This window comes from Mirounga angustirostris, unplaced genomic scaffold (assembly GCF_029215605.1).
Source record: "Mirounga angustirostris isolate CCGP_5_RB_7025 unplaced genomic scaffold, mMirAng1.0.hap1 SCAF_3, whole genome shotgun sequence".
Classification (NCBI taxonomy): domain Eukaryota; kingdom Metazoa; phylum Chordata; class Mammalia; order Carnivora; family Phocidae; genus Mirounga; species Mirounga angustirostris.
The window spans coordinates 158,117,985-158,134,861 of record NW_026991711.1 but is presented as its reverse complement, the minus strand read 5'-3'; the positions used below and the strand labels follow the sequence as shown (position 1 = coordinate 158,134,861).

At 36.4% G+C, this 16,877-nt stretch overlaps 1 protein-coding gene across 4 annotated transcripts in view; it reads left to right on the top strand.

Annotated features, from left to right (window-relative positions):
- The window catches only part of SF3B1 (splicing factor 3b subunit 1), a 39,380-nt gene extending 23,670 nt beyond the window's left edge, over window positions 1-15,710 (top strand). For 3 of the 4 annotated variants that reach the window (XM_045868296.3, XM_064586863.1, XM_045868297.3), the window contains 16 exons: window positions 832-1,029; window positions 1,528-1,629; window positions 2,209-2,388; window positions 3,345-3,431; window positions 3,551-3,821; window positions 4,092-4,237; window positions 4,344-4,490; window positions 4,639-4,764; window positions 5,488-5,709; window positions 5,985-6,167; window positions 6,254-6,365; window positions 7,852-7,972; window positions 8,318-8,449; window positions 10,722-10,994; window positions 12,723-12,939; window positions 13,221-15,710. In XM_045868296.3, the coding sequence (XP_045724252.1) occupies window positions 832-1,029; window positions 1,528-1,629; window positions 2,209-2,388; window positions 3,345-3,431; window positions 3,551-3,821; window positions 4,092-4,237; window positions 4,344-4,490; window positions 4,639-4,764; window positions 5,488-5,709; window positions 5,985-6,167; window positions 6,254-6,365; window positions 7,852-7,972; window positions 8,318-8,449; window positions 10,722-10,994; window positions 12,723-12,939; window positions 13,221-13,379 (2,676 nt within the window). In that variant the 3' untranslated portion in view covers window positions 13,380-15,710. Of the gene's footprint in view, window positions 1-831; window positions 1,030-1,527; window positions 1,630-2,208; window positions 2,389-3,344; window positions 3,432-3,550; window positions 3,822-4,091; window positions 4,238-4,343; window positions 4,491-4,638; window positions 4,765-5,487; window positions 5,710-5,984; window positions 6,168-6,253; window positions 6,366-7,384; window positions 7,455-7,851; window positions 7,973-8,317; window positions 8,450-10,721; window positions 10,995-12,722; window positions 12,940-13,220 lie in introns of all 4 variants that reach the window. The other variant, XR_008505584.2, reaches the window with a different exon arrangement.
- Window positions 15,711-16,877: the final 1,167 nt, after the last annotated feature.

Genomic DNA, 16,877 nt, shown 5'->3' with positions numbered 1-16,877 from the left:
GGTAGTCCAAAGTTAGCTGGAACCTAGGACATCTAGAGGGCCTTTACAGAGCCTTATATTGCCAGTGCCTGCTGCTTTTTAAGAGTTTGTATGTTTTTCCCCTTGTTAGGTTTATATTAGAGTGTTTTAAGTGTGCATGAATTTCTGCTTTAAACTTCTTTAGCCTCCACATAATGCTGTGGGAATAGACATTCTACAACTTACTGTTGTCTTCTTAATTGCAGTCATTGATTTCCTTAATATCAATAGGAGAGAAAAATCTTTCTTAGTGAATCTTAGGTGAAGTTTTTGGTTTAATCAAATGGTGTATTTTATAGGGCTTTGGTAAATATTTTACTTTTGGTTTTTATGAATTTAGTTTTATACACAACTCATTTTTGTCAAACAACTTAAATATTAAGATTCTTTGCTTTTATAAAAGTGCAGAGATTTATTTGAATGGGTTTTCATTTTATTAAAATTAACCCTTTATTATGTGTACTTTGTGAGCTTATTTCCATTTATGACCTATCAGCTCATCAGCATGTTTATATAGGTTAATGTTTGAAAGTGATCAGAATTTCATAAGCCCGCTTCAGGTATCTCATTTTCCCACATTCCTAATATTCTTAATTTATATTTTAATTAGATGAGAAATATGAATGGTTGTCATACAGATTTTAAACATAAGATAGAAGGATGGGATCAATGTTAATTCTTGTTTCCAAGCAAAAAGCTTCTGGCTAATAAACTAAGATATTTTAAGTGCAAATATTAATTCATTGTTATTATATAACATAATGAAACTTTATAAAGTCAAGAAAATCCTAAACTATCTTTTAACTGTACTAGGTACTTCCCCCTCCAGCTGGTTATGTTCCTATTCGAACTCCAGCTCGAAAGCTGACAGCAACTCCAACACCTTTGGGCGGCATGACTGGTTTCCACATGCAAACTGAAGATAGAACAATGAAAAGTGTTAATGACCAGCCATCTGGAAATCTTCCATTTTTAAAACCCGATGATATTCAGTACTTTGATAAACTTTTGGTGAGTAGTAATAACAGAACTAAAATACTGCTTTTTATTTAGGACTTACAAATTGCAATATCTTTTTTTTTTTTATTCTTATGTTAATCCCCATACATTACATCATTAGTTCTAGATGAAGTGTTCCATGATTCATTGTTTGTGCATAACACCCAGTGCTCCATGCAGAATGTGCCCTCCTCAATACCCACCACCAGGCTAACCCATCCTCCCACCCCCCTCCCCTCTAGAACCCTCAGTTTGTTTTTCAGAGTCCATCGTCTGTCATGGTTTGTCCACCCCTCCGATTTCCCCCGCTTCATTCTTCCCCTCCCGCTACCTTCTTCTTCTTTTTTTCTTAACATATATTGCATTATTTGTTTCAGAGGTACAGATCTGAGATTCAACAGTCTTGCACAATTCATAGCACTTACCAGAGCACATACCCTCCCCAGTGTCTATCACCCAACAAATTGCAATATCTTAATCTACCTTTACATTTTCTCTTTTTACTAATAGGTTGATGTTGATGAATCAACACTTAGTCCAGAGGAGCAAAAAGAGAGAAAAATAATGAAGCTGCTTTTAAAAATTAAGAATGGAACACCTCCAATGAGAAAGGTAAGTACCACTTCACTAAATCATCAGGTTCATTATAATTTTATGTTAGGAATTTATAATTAATTAATAATTAATCTCTTCATCTTTACCAATGGCATAGTGTAAGAGAAAGAAAGGTGTGTACTATGAGGGATTTAGTTTTTTAATCAAACCGTTTTATGCTAATAAGGATGTTGAAAAATGGGATTCTCCTTTTTGTTCTCAGGGCCTTTAAAACATGCTGAAGACACTAAGGTAATTAGTAGAATTATGTGAGGAATTACATTAGTATCATATGTAATTTGAAAATGGGCATTGCTTTAGTAGAAGTTAAGGAGTTTTATATTGTATCCTGTGGCTCCATTATTCTACTAAATTCTACTAAATTACCCTTTTTTGAATTAACCGAAAACAATGAACTTCAGTTACAGGAGTTCAGACTTCAGAATAATTTGATGGGAATGCACTCAGGCTACACTGTGTAAGATATCTGTGACGTTTACACTAAAAATACTGTTATAGAAAATCATGGAATAATTTGCATGTTCTGAATGCTTAATTATAAAGGAACACACCTTTTACTCTTTTTTTCCACCCTAGGCCGCATTGCGTCAGATTACTGATAAAGCTCGTGAATTTGGAGCTGGTCCTTTGTTTAATCAGATTCTTCCTCTCCTGATGTCTCCTACACTTGAGGATCAAGAGCGTCATTTACTTGTCAAAGTTATTGATCGAATATTATACAAACTTGATGACTTAGTTCGACCATATGTGCACAAGGTTTGTTCTCTTCAAGTAGTGTTTCTACTGGTTGAATTTTTTTTTTTTTTAAAGATTTTATTTATTTATTTGACAGAGACACAGTGAAAGAGGGAACACAAGCAGGGGGAGTGGGAAGGGAGAAGCAGGCTTCCCGCTGAGCAGGGAGCCCGATGCGGGGCTTGATCCCAGAACCTGGGATCATGACCTGAGCTGAAGGCAGACGCTTAACGACTGAGCCACCCAGGTGCCCCCTGGTTGAATATTTTTTTAATATAAAAGGAATTCATGGATTTTTAAAACCAGCTTATTACATTTGCAAAATTTAAAAAATTCTAAAAAAGTAGTAGCTGATGCATGCATTCACAGTATAAAGAGAAATTTCAGCCCCCAGCAAGACACCAAGTTAACCAATACTAAATTTACATGTCCTCTTAGACCCTTTTCTTTGCATAAGCATACATCACACATATACAAATATATGTGTGCATATGTAGAAGGAACTTTGTCACTTTTACAGTGGATTCATATTATTCATATTTTTTCATTTGCTTTTATTGGTATAACATTAGGACGAGAAAAGATGTGTGTCTGTAGTACACCATTTAGTGTTAAGGACCCATCTTTCTGCTGGTGATGATAATGCCTTAGAATTGTAAAATGAAGATTGATGTTTAAGTTATTATCTTTTAAAATAAAATGTTGATTGTTAATCTGTGTGATTAATAGCTCCCCCCAGCTTTTATCTTTGTATTTGTCTTTATATATCTTGAATTTGCATAATTAAAATTTTTAATTCGTCCTTGATTAACAGAGTCCTGGTAATTATAAATTAATTATAAATTTCCTGGTAAAATATGTTTTGTATGCTTGTGTGTTTAAATTACATAAATGGCCTATAATAAATTTTTTCTCTGTAATTTTACGAGTATGGCATTAGTAATTGTTGTGAAAATGTAGCTCTTTTTCTTTTTCAGATCCTTGTAGTCATTGAACCATTATTGATTGATGAAGATTACTATGCTAGAGTGGAAGGTCGAGAGATTATTTCTAATTTGGCAAAGGTATTTATATTTATTTTTGAGAAGAAAGTTTTGTATCCATCAATAGGATTATTTGATTATAGAAAGAGTTCAGGGTTAATGTTATCAACTGATGGCAGTATTTTTTCTTGACTTTTTAGGCTGCTGGTCTGGCTACCATGATCTCTACCATGAGACCTGATATTGATAACATGGATGAGTACGTCCGTAACACAACAGCTAGAGCTTTTGCTGTTGTAGCCTCTGCCCTGGGCATTCCTTCATTGTTGCCCTTCTTAAAAGCTGTGTGTAAAAGCAAGAAGTCCTGGCAAGCAAGACATACTGGTATTAAGATTGTACAGCAGATAGCTATTCTTATGGGCTGTGCCATCTTGCCACATCTCAGAAGTTTAGTTGAAATCATTGAGCATGGTAAGTTGTAATGTAACTTTGTCTTTTATAAGACAGGTGTCCTGAAATTTGGGCTACTGATTTGGGGAGATAGATGGAAGGACTTTATCTGTATCAACACAATATAATTTATGATGGGCTTTGGCACATTATCTGCTTATAGGCTGTGGTTCATACTGGCTTTTGCCTCATTTTGTCCAATGTGAACGGATTCTGCAGTTTGACTAAATGATGGGGTTGTGGAAATTATAGGAAGTGTCACTTAGTTACAACTTGGGTTTGGTTTTTTAGGTCTTGTGGATGAGCAACAGAAAGTTCGGACCATTAGTGCTTTGGCCATTGCTGCCTTGGCTGAAGCCGCAACTCCATATGGTATCGAATCTTTTGATTCTGTGTTAAAGCCTCTGTGGAAGGGTATCCGCCAACACAGAGGAAAGGTATGTTCACCAAATAGATTTTGTTTTTCGTTTGATTTCTACTCATTGAAGTTAAGGCAACTTAAATCTAATTTATTAAGTATACGTATTTTTTATTTTAAAATAGGGTCTGGCTGCTTTCTTAAAAGCTATTGGGTATCTTATTCCTCTTATGGATGCAGAATATGCCAACTACTATACTAGAGAAGTGATGTTAATCCTTATTCGAGAATTTCAATCTCCTGATGAAGAAATGAAGAAAATTGTGCTGAAGGTAATTGTTTGAAATTTTTATCCCAGATTTGTTCATCTAAATTGGGTGTGTTTCATGGTTCAAAGAGAATGTTAAAGAATGTTAAAAAAAACCACTGTTGTTGTGTGTTAAGCCAGGCCGGTTTTACTATTATCTTTTAACTTTTTAGGTGGTAAAGCAGTGTTGTGGAACAGATGGTGTAGAAGCAAACTACATTAAAACAGAGATTCTTCCTCCTTTTTTTAAACACTTCTGGCAACACAGAATGGCTTTGGATAGAAGAAATTACCGACAGGTAAACTTTTATTGTAAAAAATATTTTCAAGGGATTCCTGACTGGCTCACTTGGTAGAGCATGTGACTCTTGATCTCAGGGTTGTGAGTTCAAGCCCCGCATTGGTTGTGGAGCCTACTTTAAAAAAGAATATTTTCAAAAATCCTTTCAACTAATTTTTAAGTCAGTTCGAATAAATGTTACATATTATTTTTTGCCCTAGTTACCTCACAGTATGTGCTAGATTGTGAAAGGAAATGGATTTTAGTCAGCCAGTTAACTTCATTTTGATTTTGCATCCTACGATAAATGCCCAACTAGGAATTAGTATCTTTGTCTAGTTAAATGAAATGCTTCATCTGGCTAGGTAAAACATGACTGCAGTCTTACTTTAAATCACTTTGATTAATACCCACATTTGGGTTTTTTGGTCACTTTTCTCTTAAAGGTTTTATTTATTTTTTTTAAAGGATTTTATTTGAGAGAGAGCGAGAGCAAGAGAGAGAGAGCACACAAGCAGGGGGAGGGGCAGAGGGAGAGGGAGAAGCAGGCTCCCCGCTGAGCAGGGAGCTGGATGTGGGGCTTGATCCCAGGACCCTGGGATCATGACCTGAGCCGAAGGCAGATGGTCAACCGACTGAGCCACCCAGGCGCCCCTCTCTTAAAGGTTTTAAAACAGGAATTAGCTGTTCTCAGCATGCTTGCTGGCCTGATGATATCTAAAGGGTTTTTTTTCCTTTTTAGTTAGTTGATACTACCGTGGAGTTGGCAAACAAAGTAGGAGCGGCAGAAATTATATCCAGGATTGTGGATGATCTGAAAGATGAAGCTGAACAGTACAGAAAAATGGTGATGGAGACAATTGAGAAAATTATGGGCAACTTGGGAGCAGCAGATATTGATCATAAACTTGAAGAACAGCTGATTGATGGTATTCTTTATGCTTTCCAAGAACAGACTACAGAGGTAATGATACTAATTATATTATGGCAAATTGCTGCTGACTTTCATGTTTGTAAAACACAGTTCAAGCAAATAATTATCACTAAAAAGTAATTGAATTTAAAATTTTAAAAATGCTCATGGTCTCATTCCAGTTGTCTGGGAGGAAATACTCTTTAAATTTTTAGATTTCATTTTGTTAAAACAATATTAGCATTTTTAAACTGTTCAGTCACAAACTGAATTCTAGTTCCCAGTGAATGTAGTTCTAAAATGTAACTTAGCTTTTCTTGTTTTAGGACTCAGTAATGTTGAATGGCTTTGGCACAGTGGTCAATGCTCTTGGCAAACGAGTCAAACCTTACTTGCCTCAGATCTGTGGTACAGTTTTGTGGCGTTTAAATAACAAATCAGCTAAAGTTAGGCAACAGGCAGCTGACTTGATCTCTCGAACTGCTGTTGTCATGAAGACTTGTCAAGAGGTAAATTTTTGTATCATATTCTTATTTCTTCACCAAATAGTTTCATGTGAATTAGTACCATTTTAACGTTATTTTTTTTATTACAGGAAAAATTGATGGGGCACTTGGGTGTTGTTTTGTATGAATATTTGGGTGAAGAGTACCCTGAAGTATTGGGCAGCATTCTTGGAGCACTGAAGGCCATTGTAAATGTAATAGGTATGGAATTTGCTGGTCATATAAGAATTGTTTTGTTCTTTTAACTTTCTTTTTTTGTTAAAAGTAAAATAAAGAATCATATTTAGGAGTTGAGTAATGGTTTCTGATACTTTGTTTTTTAAGCACTTCAGAATTATAGTGAAGTCGGGATGTCACAAAAGTCTTGTTTCCTTAAACTCATTTATATTGTACTTTAAAAAGAGAAAAGAGGGCAAGTTTAGGACCTGTAAGAGAGGTGGGAATAGTTACAACTCAAAAAACTTTGAAGTCCGATGGACTAGAGAATCCTAATAAAAATAGTGTCTCACCTGAAATGTATTCAGGGGGTGGGAGGAGACAATACTGAAATTTTAATTTAGTTTTAGGACAAAATATTATATATTTATCTAACCTTGAATTATTAAATGATTATGGCAGGTTTTTCCTGTCGTGTTGCAGGAATATAACCAGGGAGAAAAGTGAATTTTTCAAGTTGTCTCATTTTATTTATGTCTAATTCTTTATCCATTCAGTTTTCTAACCCAAAGTAAAGATACAAGTATATTACAAATGCTCTTGGGTATGGAGAGCAAAGATTTTATTATTTAAGGACGTTATGATGAAGCAAACAAATGGTCTCTTGTGTTGACTCTTTCATTGCAGTTGAACATGACTGTTGGGAAAGTAGCTTCTGTATGGTTTAGAGGAGCCAAAATAACCTAGCAGGAGGTCAGAATAGCTGGCTGTGATAGCCACTGTTTTTCTCATTTTATTTAGTAAGGGGTTTTTATGCAATATAGGAGATCTTCAAACCATTGCATTTACATATAATCCCCAATTTAGCCCTGTCTTCTATTGAAGATAGCTGTTTGCCAAAAATCAGTTACTTGGCCACTTGTGGGGCTCTGGTTTGCAGGGAATTTTAAACCATATTGTTGATCAGGGTAACATGGGAAAAGCAATGGAGAGAGAATCAGAACAAGCAATTCTAGTTAGAGCAAGAGCCCCTGCCAGCTGCCTCCTTTTTTCTCTCTTCATAGGTGTAAATACCATCCAAGTATGCCCTGCATTGCAGGGAGACTGGAGATCTGTTTGTTTTGCAGTTAAAGGGTAAGGGGGCCCTTTCTGGAAAATTTTGCTTTAATTTACATGTCTACCTCTGGCTTATATTGTTGTGTATGGCCGGAACATAAACTGTCCCCATATTTAAATGTGAGTGTACAAATACATTTCAGAACCAGATAAAACTTTTTTTTGTTGTTGAGTATCCATCATTCTTTAAATCACTTCACTAATTTCTTTCATTTCTATGCATAATCGGAAGTTTTAATACAAAGTTAAAAACAATTCTGAGTCTGGTCAGAATCTGGGACTTTTTTTTTCCATAGGCAGCTGTAAGTTTATATTTATGCCTGGTTATGTATATTACATTGCTAAGTAAAAGGTAAAATGAACAAAGGATATAGTTCAAATGTTTATTGATAGTGTGTTGACTTCTGTTAAATAGGTATGCATAAGATGACCCCACCAATTAAAGATCTCCTGCCTAGACTCACCCCCATCTTAAAGAACAGGCATGAAAAAGTACAAGAAAATTGTATTGATCTTGTTGGACGTATTGCTGACAGGTAAGCAGATTACCTAAATATTTTTATGAGGTGTATTGGTTTTCACATTTAGCGACTTTTTATTTACTGCAAATTTGCTTAGTGCTTGCTTCGGCAGCACATGTACTGCAAACTTGCTTAATGTTGCAAATACATATAGTAGGATTATCCAGTGAAATTTTCAGTGAAATTTCAGTTTAGATGGTGATGAGAGGTGGCAATATAGTTTTAAGATTAAACCATCCTTTCTGAAGAGTAATATTTTAATTTAATGCTTAAACTGAGTAGGCGATCATGTTTTGAGAATTGAATTTGTTTACCTTCTAAAATTTCTTATCAAAACAAATAACTTTTTTCTTAAATTAGGGGAGCTGAATATGTGTCTGCAAGAGAATGGATGAGGATTTGCTTTGAGCTTTTGGAGCTCTTAAAAGCTCACAAAAAAGCTATTCGTAGAGCCACAGTCAACACATTTGGCTACATTGCAAAGGCCATTGGGTGAGTATTATTTATTTTTATATATGTATTTTTAACTTTGTAATAAACCCATCGTGTTGGAGGAGCTTCTCTTTCTGTAGTAATCTCTAAAGGCATGGTATGAGTAATACAATTGAGAAAGCACATCATTTAACCACTGACCTTCAATATTTGAGATGTTTTCTTAAATTTCAAATTAAAATAGTTTTAAAACTTTTTTTTTTTTTTAATTAAAGATTTATTTATTTATTTTTAGAGAGCAAGGGCAAGGGGGAGGTTTTAAAGGGAGGGGGAGAGTCGTAAGTGAACTCCCGCACTGAGTGTGGAACCCGCTTGCGGGGCTAGATCTCATGACCCTGAGATCATGACCTAAGCTGAAATCAAGAGTCAGACACTTAACTGACTGAGCCCCCCAGGTGCCCCTAGATGGAGAGTTTTAAAATTTAATCACACCTCAGATATTTTCAGAGAGGAACATAGTACTATCTTTAGAATAATTCCAAATTTTTGTTGGTCTTTTTCAGGATATTGTTTAAAATGTTAGAGCCAGTTCTTAATAAAACAATCAGCGTAATTTAATTCTCGTATTAATGCTTTGTATGTGTGTGTTTTTTTTAACATTTTATTTTGAGAGAGTGAGCAAGCATGAGCATGGGGAGAGGTAGAGGGAGGAGAAGCAGACTCCCCACTGAGCAGGGAGCCCACCATAGGTCTCGATCCCAGGACCCTGAGACCATGACCTGGGCTGAAGGCAGATGCTTACCCGACTGAGCCACCCAGGCACTTCAGTGCTTTGTGTTTTTTTTTTTTTTTTTTAAGATTTTTTATTTATTCATTTTGACAGAGACAGTGAGAGAGAGGGAACATATGCAGGTGGAGTGGGAGATGGAGAAGCACGCCTCCCACGGAGCAGGGAGCCCGATGCGGGGCTCAGTCCCAGGACCCTGGGATCACTACCTGAGCCGAAGGCAGACGCTTAACAACTGAGCCACCCAGGCGCCCCTCAGTGCTTTGTGTTTTAAAAATAATTTTCTAGGGACGCCTGCGTGGCTCAGTCGGTTAAGCATCTTCTTTCAGCTCAGGTCATGATCCTAGACCCTGGTATTGAGTCCCACATCAGGCTCCTTGCTCAGCAGGGAACCTGCTTCTCCCTCTGCCTCTGCCTCTCCCCACTACTCGTTCTTTCTCTCTCACTCTCTGTCAAATAAAATAAAACCTTAAAAGTAATTTTCTAAAATGAATCCACAAACAACCAAAATTATAACTATTAGATAATCTATGGTTATTTGCTTTTACTTGATCAGAACCAAACTAGAAGAAATAAAGGAATAGTCATTTTAGAAAATGAGATACCATGCATACATGGGGCTTAATAACAGAAAATATTTTCAAGCAATAAAGCATAATAAAAGATTAATTAGATGGAATCTCCTCACCCTCTTTTTGGTAGCAGTAATAATTTACTTCAGCAGTGATACATTCAAGATATTTGCAGTGAATAGCTTTTGTGTTTTTTTTTTTTTTTAAAGATTTTATTTATTTATTTATTTGACAGACACAGCAAGAGAGGAAACACAAGCAGGGAGGTGGGACAGGGAGAAGCAGGCTCCCTGCCGAGCAGGGATCCCAATGTGGGGCTCGATCCCAGGACCCTGGGATCATGACCTGCGCCGAGGGCAGACGCTTAACGACTGAGCCACCCAGGCGCCCCACTTTTGTGCCTTTTTTTTTTTTTTTTTTTTTAAGCTCTCGTGTCTTTCTAAGTTTGTGGTAAAATAAATGCTTGAAGAAGTATAGATGTAATAAAAGTTATGTGGGAGGGAAGATAATAAAAAGGAAAGTAGATCTTGTGTGTTGGGGCATGAGAGACTGCAGTTTGGATACTGCCTAGCTCTAGTGGCCACGTTTTGACCACTCTAGAATTATTCATTTTAAGTGTCTGCCTTCAGCTCAGGTCATGATCTCAGGGTCCTGGAATCGAGCCCTGGGTCGGGCTCTCTGCTCAGCAGGGAGTCTGCTTTTTCCTCTCACTCTTCCTCTGTGCTCTCCTTTCTCTCGCTCTCAAATAAATAAATAAATAAAATCTTAACAAAAAAATAAGTGGAGTTCTTAAGTAGAAACAAATGTCAGTGCCAAATGACTTTAAAGTGTATTTTATCATTAAATCATAAAGTTCCCAATATTTACCATAAAGTTTTATTCCTTTGCACTTTTTTCTTTTCTTCCCCCCCCCCCCCCAAAAAAAAATTGACTTATAATCTGACAGTTTGCTGACACATTGCCTTTTTTTCAGCCCTCATGATGTATTGGCTACACTTTTAAACAACCTCAAAGTTCAGGAAAGGCAGAACAGAGTTTGTACCACTGTAGCAATAGCTATCGTCGCCGAAACGTGTTCACCCTTCACAGTACTACCTGCCTTAATGAATGAATACAGAGTTCCTGAGCTGAATGTTCAAAATGGAGTGTTAAAATCACTTTCCTTCTTGTTTGAATATATTGGTGAAATGGGAAAGGACTACATTTATGCTGTAACACCATTACTTGAAGATGCTTTAATGGATAGGTAAGTGACCTGAATTAAATGCAAGGAAGTAGTTATAATTCTTCCTTTATTTTAGAACTTACTGGAATAATTATTATATGGCCTATTTGATATGATGCAGTTAAAGAAAGGGAATACTGGCCTGGATTTTTATGAAACTGAACATGACTATTCTCTTCAAATAATATAAATGCTATAGTGGTTCCCCACATTTTCTCTTCCAAGTGCCCCCTCCCCTTTTTAATCCCCCTTTCATATCTTAGGCCAAATACATTTTGAAAGCAGTAATTTGATAAACTTTTGTTTTAAAAATTAAAGTCAAATATAGAGGAAGTGATAAGTATGAGCTTATTGATGTGACAAAGAGATTGTCTTTTTAACTTTACGTTACTGGATGTGAAGCAAAGATTTCCATTAGGCTTTTGAACTTCTGAACATAGCCACACTATGCCCGTTTCAGGCCCCAGTTGTGCAGACAGTGGCCATTGATACAGTACTGCTTGAGCTATTTGACAGATTGCTGATGCCTTTAACTGTCTAGACTGACCTACAACTTTAAACACAAAAGTAACTGAAGAATGTAAAGGAAAGGTCAAGGTCCAGGTAGTGGAAATGACTGTTTTGGCTCTTTATTTTTCAGGAAAGATAAGCTATTCAAATTAGAGCCAGTCCAGTTACTTTTGTGTACAGAGTAAAGTTACTCATTCATGACCTTCCAAAAGGGAGACTTAATGGGACTCAACAAATTAACAGAAGGTATAAATGCAAGACAGAGACAGAACAGATACTGTGCTCTGTAAAAGCCTGGTCACCTTTGATGGCCCAGTAAACTAGAAGCAAATTGTTCATATTCCTCAGTGAGGGGTGCCTGAGCATCATAGTGTGCAGCCTTTGAAGTATGTGACCTGAAGTTAAAAATTATATTGTGTACTATTAAGTTGAGGTGCAGCTCATTGAAGATTACTAAATGAGAAATAATATTTGGGAAATTTATTAATGGAGGAATACTGCTTTGCTGTGAGGTCTAATAGATGAAGCATTATTATAGTGATAGTAAGAAAAGATACTAGTAAGTTCAGTGTGTTTTCTTAATACCTTTAAGGTGTTGTAACTTCCTTTGAAGTCTAAGAGAGTGAACTTGTTCTTTATACCCACCACAAACTTGTTATCTGATGTTTGTACTCAGTTGAGTAATTGTTGAATAAATAGCTCAGTGATTTGTCATAAACATAAATGCAGTTAACATGGGAGATGATAGAATTCTTACTCTAGGTTTGAAAAAAAATTTGTTCCTTCTCCCTAAATTGCATTTTTGAATGAAACTTAAAATTTACAAGGAAAAGGATTTAATTTTAGTTATCTCTTACATACCAGGATTAAATTATTTTTTCAAGTCTGTTAAGTTTATAGAATTCAAAATGAGATATTACTGTTATTCATATCGAAGAGTCATGTGTCCCCTCTTTAGTATCATACTAAAATGTACGCTGCACACGGCGCTTTTGCTCATACTTCTTTCACAGGTTAATTAGGAAATATGGTTTATTTTTGAACCACCGTGAGGTTTGAACCATTAAAGTAAATGTGCTCAAGTAGAATTATGTCATTCTAAAGGCATTCTATATCAGATACATAAGGTATGAGATGACTGCACTGAATTTCTAATTTAGTTTCTAATTAGGGCAGGCGAATATTTGTAAAACTAAGACTATATCTTAACAAAGAGCTTTTTTCTCCACCCTGTTACAGGGACCTTGTGCACAGGCAGACGGCTAGTGCAGTGGTGCAACACATGTCACTTGGGGTTTATGGATTTGGTTGTGAAGATTCACTGAATCACTTGTTGAACTATGTATGGCCCAATGTGTTTGAGACATCTCCCCATGTAATTCAGGCAGTTATGGGAGCCCTGGAGGGCCTGAGAGTTGCCATTGGACCATGTAGAATGTTGCAGTATTGTTTACAGGTAAGGTTAAGATTTTTAAGGGCTTACTCAGAAAAATAATTTAGTTGAATTAAGTCACTCTTCCTAATTATGAATAGGGTATAGGGAAGACATTTGTGGGGGGAGGAGAGATTACATTTTGTCTTTGCTTGTTGCAATTTTGTGCATTTGTCAGGTTTTTTTTCCCCCTCTTAAAGGGAAATGTTTGGAATCCTATATCTTTGTGAGTTTCTTGGTTAGTTGTGCTAAGGTTATGTATGTTACTGAAAATTGAAATAATATATAACTTTTAATTATTCTAGGGTTTGTTTCACCCGGCCCGGAAAGTCAGAGACGTGTATTGGAAAATTTACAACTCCATCTACATTGGTTCACAGGATGCTCTCATAGCACATTACCCAAGAATCTACAACGATGATAAGAACACCTATATTCGTTACGAACTTGACTATATCTTATAACTTTATTGTTTATTTTGTGTTTAATGCACAGCTGTTTCACCTCTTAAACTTGCTTCGATTTGGTGATGTAAACTTTTAAACATTGCAGATCAGGTAGAACTGGTCATAGAGGAAGAGCTAGAAATCAGTAGCATGATTTTTAAATAACCTGTCTTTGTTTTTGATGTTAAATAGTAAACGCCAGTAGTGACCAAGAACACAGTGATTACACATGCTATACTGGAGGGATTTCATTTTTAATTCATCTTTATGAAAATTTAGAATTCATTCCTTATGTTTAAAGGGAATGTTTAATTGAGAAATAAACATTTGTGTACAAAATGCTAACTTGTGTGTGTTTTTTGAACATGACTTGTAAAATGCGGAACTTTGATAAAGTATTGGTTTGTGTAGAATAAGTGGCTTAATTTTATTTTCTGTTACCTGGTTTATAGAGAGTAGCTAGAATATAAACTATATAAAGTGATGGCATCTTTGTCAAATTCCATTGTTCTGTTGATAATGACATCAAGAAGAGTAGCTTTGGGGGTGTTCACCTCAAACTAGCACAACCGTTCCATCACCATAGAAAATATAGCACCTTTGCTAACCTGTCTTGCATATACTATTTTGCACTTACATAGCGCCTTTCATCTCTTGATTTCTCAAAATGCTTTATGAACATGTTTAAGAGAAGTGATTCAAGTCCTGTCTAACTCTTGAGTCTGTGGTTAGAAGGTGGGGAAGGTATCTTTACTTCAGATCTGCTTTCTACCTAAGTATTGCTAATAGAATAAGACAATCTTTGGGCTCTTTCCCATGTCATAAGCCACTACTCAACAATGTATTCAGTAAATACTTGTTGAACACCTGCTGTATACCAGTCACTGTGCTTAGTGTAGGGGATGCAAAGGTGCTTTTGACCTGCCCCTTGCCCTTAAGAAATTCAGTATAATGAAAAAGAGGAGACACAGCTAGTGACTTACGTACTATTACTTACGTACTGTGATATACAATGGCAGCGGCTAAAATCTCTAGGTTTGCTTAAATTGATCTATAGGTGTCAAGCATAAATTGAAACCATTTAATTCTCAAGGAACCAAGCATTAAGGCAGTACTTAACTATGTTTTGGCAACAACTTTAAATATATTTTCAGCTTTTCCTAATTTCCTGACCAAAAATTTCTTCGTTTTAGTCCTTTTACTACCCATAGCAGTTTTGTCTCCTTTGGTTAGTACTTTGGTGAACTTTAATGGGAAATGAGATTCTGTAGCAGGGTCAGCATAGGGTGACTCTGCCATTGTACGTAAAACTGTTCCACTGGGACAAGGAGGTTTGTTCCTCCAACTGTTAACACTTAGGGCCTCCTGTTTTGGAGGCTTACATGACAGTTTGTAATTGGCTGACTTTTACAAAATTAATACTGAGCATTAGCTGACTCTTCAGGCAGAATTTATAACTCCTTATTGTTCCTTGTGTAACATAACTTTGTGAAAACATGTCCGTGTGTACTAAAACAAATTGCCCAAATAATCTTTTTATTCTTGAAATTTTTGTAATAGTAGCCCCCATGTAACTTTACATCTTGCTGTTCCCTGTAGTTTATGTCAAATGACCTTCAGTAATTTCTAACCATGAGAATTGAAGAAAACGATTAGGTTTCAAAGCCAAAATTTGGTTTTAAACCAGTCTTGGAAAAATTTAGTCGTATTTTCACTTCAAGTACTTGGGTAACTTCAGTTTGCTTGGGCCCTGGCTATTAATGGAAAATATATCTGCTTTATAGTGGCAATGTGGAACAAAGGGGACCGCCTTATATGACTTACTGATGCGAGTAATTTGAAGACAGGTGAGCGAAATACAGCTAGGACTTTAAAGGATGGGACCAAATAGAGGCTCATAGACATTTGGATGATTTTATATGCTTATTGAATAAGGAAAGCATTTTGTGACATACCCATGTGAAAGACGCTATGTGAAGTTTTAACTATCTTTCAGAAGACTTTTTCTTTCGCACTTTCTTTTGGTGTTTCTTAAAGCCAAACTTAAGCAGGAAGAAAATGTTCTTAAGGGGTGACAGTGGGTGGGTTTTTCTGTGGGCTTTTGTTGGTTTTTCTGTGGGCCCTCTAATGGAATTGATCTCTGGCTGTTCAATTTTTTCCTATTGTATTTTTAAAATTTGTTGTACGGTGCCCTGTGAGCATCAAGTACCACCAGATGAATAAAACTTACTATGTCTAAAGTCTTAGACCAGTTTTTAATCTTAGTTGACTGTACTGTTGTTGCACTACACTGTTGTGGTTGTGCCATTTGAGTAATATTGAGCTCTTTGGGTTTTCCAGACGAGGGAACTTCGTATTTGAAAAACCAAAAAACTTTAAATAAGAAAGGAACTGGAAAATTCAGTTGCAGCCATATAGGTTTAATCGTTTGATTCTTTGGTTTCTAGTGCCCCTTAGATCCCATAGTTTAAAAGAAATAGAAGCTACAGCTATTGCAGGGTTTTTCAACCTTGGCATTAACCTTTTTGTTGTGGGGGCACTACCCTGGGCATTGTAAGGTGTTGAGCAGCATCCGTGACCTCAACCCACTAGATGCCAGTAGCACCCACCCTCGTTAATGACAACTAAAAATGCCTCTAGATTGTGCCTCATGTCTTTTGGAGGGCAAAATTTCCCTAGGTTGATAACCATTGAGGCTTGTTTAGACAGGACTCCCGTCTGATAAAATTAAAGCATGATGTATAAAGCATTTCATTTTGGGCAGCATTTGCCTGGGAAGTAACTAGAAATACTATTTTGCAAATACTTAAACACCTACCTTGGATAAAGTGCCACATTAGTCTTGGGGAAGGCAAGCTGAAAGCGTGTAAGATGCTGACTGACATCTCTCTAGTCCTCAGAGAATTTTGTGGCCCAGTTGGAGGCAAGTGTGTAGTGCAGGGACAGGAGTGCCAGTGGCTCGGTGTTCCTCTTGGAATGCAGTTGTTCAAGGCCCTGGTTGTCACCTGTGGGAGGTGAGGTGTATGATACGGTGGGAGGCAGACAGGGCACGGAGAGCTCCCCCACTTTTTAAAAAAAAATGGATAGGAAGCCATAGAATTTAAAGTGATCTGATAGAGAATTTAGATTTGCAGGGATAGTCAAGGTTTATAGTAGGCAGGAGGAAGTAAGTAATCTAGGGAGAGTAGGTTGGTGACATTTCTAGCGTTCATGCTAGAAAAACTAAGTTTCAGAAATTTGTTCTTTATTATTTTATAATCTAAAAAGACTGAAAGGACATGCTTGTATATCATATTGGACACAGACTTTCAAAAAATGGCCTAATACATTTTTTTGGAAGGAGATTTGTAACAAGTTAGTGAATGAGAAGCTCTGGAGGAGATTTAGACTGAAGTCCTATCCTGGAATATGTTTGTCCTGGGGAGAAACTCGCAAATAGGAAAAATTGTTAATTGTTCCTATGTCTAACTATACCCTAAACTTCAAAATTTTTTCAAATACTGAAAAAAGTTGCAA